This window comes from Protopterus annectens, chromosome 3.part1, assembly GCF_019279795.1.
Source record: "Protopterus annectens isolate FY-2018-M chromosome 3.part1, PAN1.0, whole genome shotgun sequence".
Classification (NCBI taxonomy): Eukaryota; Metazoa; Chordata; order Ceratodontiformes; family Protopteridae; genus Protopterus; species Protopterus annectens.
Window position 1 is genome coordinate 1,600,958,919 of NC_056732.1, and position 11,683 is coordinate 1,600,970,601.

At 44.9% G+C, this 11,683-nt stretch overlaps 1 protein-coding gene across 2 annotated transcripts in view; it reads right to left on the reverse strand.

Moving 5' to 3' along the window:
- Nucleotides 1–11,683, reverse strand: part of FAM133B (family with sequence similarity 133 member B) — a 677,034-nt gene that overhangs the window by 430,432 nt on the left and 234,919 nt on the right. For both annotated transcript variants that reach the window (XM_044067632.1, XM_044067633.1), the window contains exon 3: nucleotides 4,278–4,356. In XM_044067632.1, coding sequence (XP_043923567.1) covers nucleotides 4,278–4,356 — 79 coding nt within the window. The remainder of the gene's footprint in view (nucleotides 1–4,277; nucleotides 4,357–11,683) is intronic.

Consider the following 11,683-nt stretch of genomic DNA (forward strand, 5'->3'; position numbering starts at 1 on the left):
GCCCTTGTGGAGCATTTCTGTTAAGTACTGTAGAATATGAGGTAAGCTGGGCATCATTGTGCCCATCCCCTGAGCCTGGCTCCAGGAACAGTATCTTTTCCACTTTTCAGCATACAATTTTCTAGTACTAGGCCTCCTTGCCTCCAGAATGACATCCAACACCTGTTTATTGAGGGATGCCAGAGGAGAGCTCAAGGAATTAGCCGGGCTGCAAGGTTCAGGGTTTGAAGCTGAGGGTGCAGAATCTGGCCCGCCTACTGGGACAGCAAGGAAGGGGTCTGAGGCAGGTGCCATGGTTGCAGCAGTGTCATACTGTGCAAGAGGGGGTACCAGTGCTGGTGTGGCCAGTCTGGTGCGATCAGTACTGTCCTTGGCTTGTCCTGTTTGATCTTTAGTAGAACCTTAGAGAGGAGAGGCAGAGGGGGGAAAGGCATAAACCGAGAGGCTTTCCTAGGTAAAGGACAGGGCATCCACTTTCCACGCTTGACTGTGGGGAGTTCTTGTGCAGAATTTGTTCAATTGGTAGTTCTGAGGGGAGGCAAACGGGTCTACCTCTGGAGTCCCCCATTTTTTCCTCAAGAGGGTGAATATTGTAGGTTCTAGTTTCCATTCGTGTGGGTCCATGAGATTTCTGCTTAAGTCGTCTGCCAGTGAATTTAGTTTGCCTGGCAGGAATTGAGCTTATAGGTGTACTTGGTAACTCAAGGCTGTGTTCCACAGAGCCATGGCTAGTCTGCAGAGAGGGTACGAGTGGGTTCCCCCCTGCTTGTTTATGCACCACATAACTGTGGTGCTGTCTGTCTTTACCAATAGTTGTCCTGGAAGAATATGGTCTTTGAAGGCTGTCAGAGCATTTTGTACAGCTAACATTTCTTTTTGATTGATATGCAGGTGTATCTGTCATGGGTTCCATTTGCCCTGAATGCACTGCCCTGCCATGTGAGCCCCCCATGCATAGTCTGACGAGTCTATTGTTAGGGTTTGGGCAGCAGGGGGTAGAGTGAAAGGGAGTCCCTTGTTGTGGTAGCAGGCCTCTGCCTACCAAAGGAACTCTGTCTTCATACAAGGAATGATAGAAATCATTGTTTCCAGGTCCTGAGAATGTTGCCACCACAGGCTTTTTAGATACCATTGGAGTTTCCTCATATGCAGTCTTGCATATGTAATTAGTAGAATGCAAGAGGCCATGAACCCCAGGGCTTGCAGTATTTTCCTTGCAGATAGCTGGGGTTTTGTGGCCAATAGTTTGAAGTAGGATGACAAATAACCTTGTTTGTCTGGAGTGAGGAATGCCATCTGGGAAGTTGTGTTCAAGCTTGCTCCCAGGAATACAATCTGTTGGCAGGATAATAGGTGAGATTTCTTTTCATTGACTGTGTACCCCAGTGAGGTTAGAAGTTTCTTTACGAATGCCAGGAGTTGCAATAGCAAGTCCTGGCTTTCTGCCTAAATCAGACAATCGTCCAAATATGGGTAAATTTGAATATTTCTCCGCCTGCAAAATGCAACGGCTGGAGCTAGACACTTTGTGAATACCCTAGGCGAGGTAGACAAGCCAAAGGGAAATGCAGAGAACTGATAGTGCATGGAGCCTGCCCTGAAGCGTAGGTATTTCCTGCAAGATTCCCTTATCGGGATGTGCAGGTAAGCTTCCTTCAAGTCTAAGGTTGCCAGTCAGGCATTATTGGCTAGCATAGGAAGAAGCTGTTGAAGAGTTAGCATTTTGAATTTTGGAACTACCAGAAAGGTGTTGAGAATAGAGAGGTCCAGAATAGGAAGCCAGGAGTTGTTTTTTCTGGGTACTAGAAAAAGCCTTGAATAAAAATCTTGTCCCTTTTGTTCTGCTGGGACAGGTTGAATAGCCCTGATACTGAGAAGAGAGAGAACCTGCTGTTGGGCCTCCACCCACTGATTTGGGGGCAGGTCTGGCCAACCATTTGGGGTTGGTAGTGTGTGGAAGTGGAATCTGTATCCTTGGGAAACTATGTTCAAAACCCATTTGTCCTGGGTAATGAGTTCCCAGTTTTTTGCATGCAGGGCGAGCTTTCCTCCTAAGGCAGCAGGTAGTTGAGCAGGGCTTGGAAGGGTTAAGTTTAAGTCATTGTGCCATTTTTCTGTAGGGTGGGTGGCTTACTACTCCCTGCTTTGGTAGTGGGAGGCCCCCACTACTTAGTTCTGTGCGTAGCCTGAGACTGTAGCCTAGGTGGTCTGCTGAAAAGACCTGGAAGGGACTGGAAAGGACCAGTTCTTTAAAGGCCAATGCCTACTGAATCTGAGAGGCTGTACCTGTAGGAAATCTTTAACTGTTTGCATAGATTTAGCTTTTTCCTCCATCCTGTTGAGGAAGACTTCTGCTTTGTTGCCAAAAAGGTGGTCTTGGTTTAAGGGAGCATCCAGTACTTTAGCTTTAACATGATCTGGCAAGTTTTGTTCCTTAAGCCAAGCATGCCTTCTAAGTACAGACCCAGTGACAGCAACCCTGCAAGATGTTTCTAAAGCGACAAAACCACATTGCAAAATATGTTTAATAACTTGTTCTGCAGAATGCATTAAATCTTGCAATTCTTTGTGTTCAGCACAGTCAGGAATCATGATCATTTTCTATTTAAGTAGTCCCATAATATGCTGCTGATACTTTAACATATGAAACTGGCAATTTAAAGTCCTAATGGCCAAAGTAGCAGAAGTGTATACCTTCTTAGCCCATCTGTCTAAGGCTCTAGAATCTCTATAAGAAGGGGCAGGATTTTTGGCAGCAGTAACCTTAATGCCTTTTGGTCCTTGGGAAATGGTCTCTGGATCTGCAGAAAGATTCTTGAAGAGGAACTTGTGAGAGTCAGGTACCCTGTAGTACCGGTCAGGTTTTCTGGGAGAAAAGTGTCTCGGGTAAGGCTAGATTCCAAGAAAGCATCATCTACAATGTCCAGAACAGGAGGGACAGCTGAAGGCCTGTGTTGAGGCAGGAGTACCCAAGTCTCTTTTTGGACTAGGAGTAATCCTGGCTTTCCCAGCGGAAATGCTCCCTAAGAGTACGCAAGGTTTCACCGAATGAAAAATCTTCTTGAGGAGAAGCAGAGGGAATGGAATCCTCTGCATCAGAATTATCATAAGTAGATAAGGGCAAATCCTGGTAATCAGAAAAAGCAGAAATATCAGATTCCTGATCAAAAGAATCAGAAAGAAATTTAGTTCTAGGTCTCTTAGAGGGGGAAGGCTGGCTTCCCCTAATTAAGGTATTAAGGTAATAAGGTCTTCAGCCATTCTAAGCATTTGTTTTTGAGGCATATGGGTCTGAGCCCGCAGTTTGGTCGTTGGTTTTCTAGGCGTAGTGCGAGTTCTTGGCCGACGGATTCAGAACTTCTGGATGGAAATGATGGAGTCAGTTTAAAATGAATATCTGTAGGCCTGAATACACCCTCAGAAGCCAGTGCCTGCACAGTGGCTCTGGACCCATCCAAGGTAGAGACATCCGCAGATTCCATAGTCGAAGAAGCATCTCATGGCATACCGGACTCCGAATGGGTCTCAGTAGAGGCCTGCGAATCTGAAGCACTGGGTATCAGGGGCTGCGAAAGCACCTCACTGAGTACCGCCAGACTGGCCACTAGCTTAACGGAAGCATTGTCGGCAGTTTTGGACCTATGCGGTCTCTGTCTTTATCCTTACGTTTTTTCGGAAGATCAGTAGTCGGATGGCTTAACGAAGCCATTTCGGTGTAATGAGATAGAGAACGAAAGTAATTGGCTGCAAAAATAGCCCAATGACGAATAGTTCGGGGGTTGAACAAGGCACAAAACAGACAGCGAGGGACATTGTGGTCTGGGCCTAAACAGGGGATGCAGTAAGAATGAAAATCTCTATGAGGTATTTGCTTTCCACAGGCAAGACAATTGTTAACTTTTACTGACATCGGTTGGAGCAAGAAAAAGGATCCCCAATGGGGTACATATCTTTTTGAAGACTTCGTGTCTGAAACTCGAAAATGAAAATTTCAGGAGACTGCAGACAGGCACTTGCGAACTGCTTCTGCTTCGGGCACCGTACAGCAAGAAAGACTGATGTAATGGCGTCAGCTGCATGTTTTATACCCCTGACGTCATGGAAAAAGAGACAGCACCGACACAGAAATCCGAAGACTCTGGTATTCAGGCTGGCTGAGGGCTACCTGCAGGCAGATAACCTAAATGTGATGACTGCAACAGTGAAACACTAAGAACATCTACCACACCCAGGATATCAAGGATAAGAAAGTTTTTGTTTAACAAGAAAACTAAAACCTTATTCATCTTATCTTCAAATTCAGCCAATATCCTTGAGCCTTTCTTTTTCTTCTCCAGCTGCTCTTTTACTTCTTCCCTAAAAAAGCAGAAAAACAATAATCTTCAATCAGAAGAAGCAGAATAATGTAGTGGGCTCTAAAAACACTAAAATACTACTTAAATGTCTGTAATCAAATGCACTGTTCTTTACTGTTTCAAACCATTCCGCTTACCTCTTACATCCAAACAAGCGCTTCTTCTGTGAGCGTACAGGCAAAATATTACTTCTGCCCAAAATGCTGATATCCCAGAGCAAATAAATCATTGTTTTTCTACTATTTTCTGCACTGTGTAGACACCAAAAACAAGGCAAGGTTCAAAGCCTCGGCAGTGATAGTTGCTTCTGCACTAGACAGTCGTACTTGTACTCAAGATGTTCACCAAATGAACTAATGACAGTAACAATAACACTGTTCCAAGTATCTAATATAAAAAATTATCTAATGTACAAAATTATCTAATGTACAGCTACAGGACACTTTATTTCCATCAAGCCTCCAAAGGAGGTGAAAAATGTCCCAAAACATCCAAACCTCCAAGAATAAACATCATACCTCAATAACTGACAAATTTATTTCTAAGTTCCATTATCTATGCCTTAATCTAAATAGTACTCCAATTTTGACTCTTATTACCTGATATTTCAAAATCAAAGGGCTTCAAAGGATTCATGAGATGAGCATACAATGCATTAAGTATTGCAGACTCACCTCTCTTATGTAATACAAGATCTAATTAAGTGAATCCGATAACTTTGCCAGCCCAAAGATCCTAGCTGTTCCCAACACCCCCTTATACTCAGTCTTAAAAACTGCAAAAGATCAAATCACTGCTGAATCTGCGACCAGGTACTCCAACCTGAACCAATCTGCAACTGTTAAAAACTAAACTTTTGTATTCCTCCCCTTCCAATTATTTAATCCTCTCTCATGCTGAACACCCATTTTACTACTTCCAATAGGTTGCAACCATAGTGAGCAGAAGTATCAACTTTTCTAACACATTGTATCAAGTCATCACCGTGTACGTTTCAACTCTACCATCAGTGTCAGTAATCAATCTTAATATTTTTCTACTTGGCCTCACATATATGTATTATTGTTTATGCATGAATCAGTAAACAGAAGAAAGGCACAGCGAATCCAGCAATAATATTGTCAAATCTTTAATCACACGAACCACAGAAGGTAAACTCCACACACAAAATAACGCCGCAACAAGTATCTTTTACGTTTTCCTCAGTAAACTTCATCAGAATGAAGTAACCATACCAAATCCATCCTATATATACATGTATTGTTAGAATTTATCCAATCATTTCTTCCAACCAATTAAATACAATTAATTGAATAAATGAATAATGTAAACAGCATAAAATGCGAGAGAAAAAGCATATTGTTATGAAATTTCACATACTACTAAAATCACAAGTAATAGCCTTTCTTCTATTTACTAGTTTATCGGTTTTGGCACAGAGACCACCTTTTGTGTTTAATAATACATATATCACTTTCAATGCACAAGTTTACAATATATAAAAGGGTCAGGGACATTGAAATCCTGCTTCAGTCTCTAAGAGTATCATAGAGTTTTGAGAAACTTTAGCCTTGCCTCCATCCCAGTTAAAAACCTGCATCACATTTTGACTGCCTTCACAAAGTTTGCTAGGATACTTGCTGGGAATACTCAACATACAGACAACAGAAGAACAAACTTGCAAGGCCTGAATCCTCTGGTCCAATTTTCTGTCACTCAAGAGCTCTGGTTATGCTGCTGGGCAGCCAAAGACCCCAGTCTTAACATTTTCTTTCTAGAAAGAAACTGCTCTGTATACCTTAAACATGTTGTTGTTGTTGTCTTTCAGCTTTTCCAGGTTAGGGGTCGCCAAAGCGGAACTCCAGTCCGCTAATGATTGGCAGTAGATTTTTTACGTACCGAGTTGCCAGCTCTGACGCACAACCTTCAACGAAGGTACGCCCATTCACGCATGTCTCCACACAGAAGACGCTCTAGCTGAGAATCGAACAGGACGTCTTACTAATGCATCAAAATAATCGCTCTCAATCAGTTCAAAAGATAACCAGTTTTAAGTTATTTCAAAGCTAAGACTGTTGTGTTTTAATGGATCATCTCGACTATGTAAATAAGTTATGTACTCACCATAATGTTCCATGTTTGTTGTCCATCTCACCTACATTCTTGCAGGTTGGGTTCAGAGCCAATCTTGGCTCTGACTCAGCCGAATACTAAAGCTCGAGAGCTTCCACTGGCACGAGGCTAACCCCTATCCCATGATGCTCTAGGCCACATCTCCAAATCTTGTTTCCAAGCGAGATTTAGACCAACCCAATCAGTATACCAGGAAAAAAAAAAAAAATATATATATATATATATATATATATATACACACATATATAATAGATGTTTGGCAGGAAACCAAAAGGAAAAACAGAGACTCCAAATCATCACAACTATGTACATAAAGAGTTGTCCACCAGTTCCTCCAGGAACACAGGATGGGGGCAGGAGGGAGGGACGCAAGAATGTAGGCGAGATGGACAACAAATATGGAATGTTAAGTACATAACTTCTTAATGTTATGTTGTCCTATCTCGCCGTAATTCTTGCAGGTTGGGACAGCATCCCTAACACCTTTATCCCCGGGTAGCTCAGGAAAAAATTTCAATACAGTGGATCCAAAGGAAGACCTGTTCCGGGAGGCTACATCTACTTTGTAATGAGTGATAAAGGTATGAGGTCTCATCCATGTGGCAGCTGCACAAATAGAGTCAACAGGAAGTCTGGCCTGAAAGGCAGAGGATGTTGAGACTGATCTTGTGGAATGTCCTCTTATCTTCCCTGGTAGTTGTTTATTATTCTTACTGTAAGGGAAGGAAATTCAAATCAGTAAGCCACTTTGACAAAGTTACTTTGGAAACTGGCAATCTTTTCTTTTCATCAGAAAAGGACACAAAAAGCTGGTCTGATTTCCTGAGGTCCTTTGTCCTATGCAGGTAAAAACGTAACTGCCTATGTACATCCAAATGATGCTGTTTATATTCTGCCTTGTCGCTGTAGTTCGGAGAAAATACCGGCAATTCAATGGATTGGTTTAGATTATTCTCTGAACAGACTTTTGGGAGAAACGAGGGATTAGTTCTCAATGATACCCCTATCCTTGTGAAAAATAATATAAGGGATACGAACAGAAAGAGTTTGTAGTTCCGATACCCTCCTGGTAGAGGTTATGGCTACTATAAAGAGAGTCTTCCACGACAAATATTTCAAATCACAAGATGATGCGGGCTCAAAGGGTGGTAAAATCATGGCAGTTAGAACAAGATGGAGATCCCAAGGAACTGGGGGTTTTCTGATTGGGGGTCTGAGAAGAAAGGTACCTTTGAGAAAGCTTTCCACAGACTACGAGACATAACAGGAACTCCCATTTCTCCAGCATGGAAATTAGAAATATCTGCCAAATGAACTCTGATGGTAGCTGCTGCAGCCCCTTCATCAAACAGTTTAGAAAGAAATTCTAGAATTGCAGAAATAGGAGCTGTAAAAGGTTCCATGTTCTGTCCCGCAGCCCAGCATGAAAATTTCTTCCACTTACTGGAATACAGCCTCATGGACGGTTTGAGGGACGACGTGAGAATATGACTCACTGCAGGGGAAAGGGAGTAACACCTGGCTAAGCGTGGAATTAGAGCAGCCATGCTGTCAACTTCAGGGTTCGGACAGACGGATGGAACTCCCCCAAAGAGTGGGTCAAGAGGTCTGGAACTGGATCCAGAATCCAAGGTTCCTCCAGCAGATGGGTCCAAAGTAAGGGGAACCAAACTTGCCGAAGTCAGTAAGGAGCAATGAGGATGGATCATAGTGCTTTTCGATGAGCTGGCTTTCTGCAGTACTTTGGGAATTGGAGTAAAGGGGGGAAAAGCACAGAGAAGTCCCGGGACCAATCGTGAACCAATGCATCCCTGGGTGACTTCCCAGAGGGGGAATGAGGGCGAAGTAGTTGCTACATTTGGCATTCATGGACATGGCGAAAAAGTCACAGCAAGGCTAGCCCCATTTCTGGAAGATCTTTTCCACAATCTGTCTTCAGGGACCACTCTTGAGGCAACAGAATAGCTCTGCTGAGTTTGTCCGCTATCACGTTGGATTTCCCCGGAATGTGCGTTATCAGAAAACGTTGAGAAGCGATCGCCCATTGCCAAACTCGTTGTGCTTCCCGACATAGTGGGTAAGATTTGGTTCCTCCCTGCTTGATTATATATCACACTACTGACACTGTCTGTCTGAATTGCAACTGTTCCCGTGGGTAGAGAGTCCTGAAATGCCTGCAACGCATAAAGCACTGCTCTCATCTCCAGGACGTTTATGTGCAAGTGGCTTTCGTGTTCTTGCCATAGGCCTTGGACTGTCATCCTCAGATAATGTCCCCTCCACTCGATCTAGGAAGCATCCATGCTAAGTACTGCATTCAGTTGGGGAAAGACAAGAAGGCGGCCCTAATACAATTGGTCTGTCTGCAGCCACCAAAGGAGATCCTTTTTGCAAGATTCTGTGATGATTACCTGATGTGAAAGAGGAAGATCTTGCATTGACTACTGAGCAAATAGTAACCACTGCAGACCTTCATGTGTAACAATGCTAGGGGAACTAGATAGCTGCTGCCATTGTACCCAGAACTTGCAGCACTTATCTGGCCTGAACTTTCTTTTTCGATATCAAAATTCTGACTTGCTGATGAAGGGACTGTATTCTGTCTGGGATAAGCTTTGCAGTCATATTTCTCAAATCCAGTTCTGTGCCTAAGAAGGTAATATGCTGAGATGGCGACAAAGCAGATGTTTTAAATTTACTGTGATGCCTAGTTTGCTGCAAACTGACATTGTTTCGTCTCTCGCCCGTAGTAGTAGATGCTTAGTGGTGGTGGAGAGGAGCCAGTCGTCTAGGTATGGAAACACCCGGAATCCCTGACGTCTCAAGTGAGCTGTGACCACTGCCATAGATTTGGTCAACACTCTGGGGGCTGTAGTGAGACCAAAGGGCAGAGCTCAAAATTCGTAATGACTGGCTCCCAGCCAAAAGTGTAAATGTCTCCTGGACCACCTGTCCATCATTATATGGTAGTACGCACCCTGGAGATCTATTGAGAACATCCAATCGTCTTTCCTGATAAATGGGAATATTGACTGCAGAGTGACCATCCGGAACTTGGATTTCTTCACTGCTTTGTTTAGCTTGCTGAGAGATCTAGAATGGATCTCCAGTCCCCTGTCTTTTTTGGTACTAAAAAGAATCTTGAGTAAGTTCCGAACCCAATTTGGTCTGCGGGCACCTCTTGGATGACTCTCTCTCTAGCAACAACAGAATCTCTTGTGTTGCATAATCCTTTTGACCAGGTGGGATGTTTGGTAAAGAAAGGCTTACCGGTGGGGGGAAAGGAAAACAGTATTAATAGCCTCTGGATATAATTGGTTGTACCCATTTGTCTTGGGAAATTTCCTGCCAGGTGCTTGGGTACAGTGACAATCAACCCCCAACTGCTTCCAGAGAAGAGCAGGCGGGCCTCCCTTCAGGAGCGCTGGAAGGGCCTGTCAGAGAATGCCTCTCTGTCGCCCTGATTCTGCGGACCCCCTCTGCAGCGAGGTCGGCGTCTTCCATTCTAACTTCTCCCCCTGCCCCTGGCGGAGGAGTCACGACGTGCATCCGAAAAACCTTTTTGGGACTTGCGGAAAAACATCTCTCCGCCCTTTTGACCTTTGGGATAAGGTCTAGATGGGGCAGAAAGACTCCAACGGCAGACAAGGTTTTTCTGTCCTGCTCGCACCTGGTCAGTATCTTTCACCTTTGGCCCAAAAAGGGATGAACCATCAAATGGGGTGTTGGTGAAGGAAGACTTGAAGGGTTCGGTAAAATTGCAAAGGCGCATAAAGGAATGTCTCCTCAGGAAAATTCCTGTTGCAGCTGCTCTGCTCGCTCCGTCAGCTGCATATAAAATCAGTCGCATGGAGGAGTGTACGATGGAATTGAGGGTAGAGAGCTGAGAGGATACTTTGTTCGCAGACCCCAAAGCTACGGTACCCTGAAGGGTATCTCCAAGTTCTTTGAAGAGATCACTTTGAAGTCTCATAAAATGGGTAAGGTAATTCAGTGACTGGAGGGTGAAGGCCACTGAAGAAAAGGCACGGTTTCCATATCGGTCCATAGTCCCGGACTCTTTGTTAAGAGGGTGAACAGATGAGAAGGTCTCTAATAGCTCCTTCTTGGTGTCTGCCGCCACTACGATCGCATCTACAGGGACATTCCTTCTCTGAGGGAGCAGTGATAAATTTGTTAGGCCTCCTCGGAAGAGGCTCCACTGTATCAGATGTCCAGGCCTTACGACATATGACGCCTAACAGCTGGTCAAAGGGGGGAGTCATCCAGGAGGTGGATGGGCGAGACCCAAAAGCATCCAGGTATACCGATTCATCCTCTGAAGGGTTGGTGGGCTTCCAGCCACCCCTCTGTTTCAGAATCTCAAGGATGTCCACAAAAGGAGACATCCTCAGAGAGGGACCGTGGGGACCCTTCCAACTCATCCAAAATGGTATCAGAAGTGACAGACTCAGGGGAGTTTATGTGCTTCCTCTTGCACAGTCTCTTCCAAGGGACTTCCTCAGAAGGGTACTCCGGGGAAGTTTCTGAAGAGACAATGCCACCAACAGGGGCTTCCTGAGGTTCTGGGTCTCTGCACTTGGGAGGGGGCGGTGGTGACGAGACAGACACTGGCACCTGGGAGGGATGAGAAGTTTGCTCAGAGTGGGGCTGCCTGAGGAGACAGCACTCAGTTCAAAGGCCTCCCCGCCCCACTCTGAGACCCTCCGCTCCAAAGAATCAGAAGGCCGACTCAGAGGCAGAGCAGGTGGCTCTGAAACTGAGATAGGAACTGAGCTCAACCTAGCCGAGGCACCGAGGGGTACAGTCGGGTCAGACGACTGTCTGCGCCAGCTCCCCTCCTTGGACGGGACTGTTGAACATCAGGCTCTTAAGACTCCTTGACACTGGAAGGAGCCAAGGACATCAAAGCCAAAGTCGGAACCAAAGATTCCAAAGGTGGTCTCGGCGCTGACGGTTCCGCTACTATCAGATCCAAACTCTCTGGCTATGAAGACTCCTGAGTGACCGGTGGAGGAATCGAAGTATGGGATGGCTCTGATTCCTTTGGGTCCGGAGACAAATTTTTTGCCAGGGCCGGTGTTCAAAGCAATCTCTTCACCACCGGCTCCACATCTTCATCAGGTAAACTCCTGGAAGAACAGGTGGGCAAAGAAGGGGATCTCCTTCCCTCCAGGATAAGAGATCTTAACATT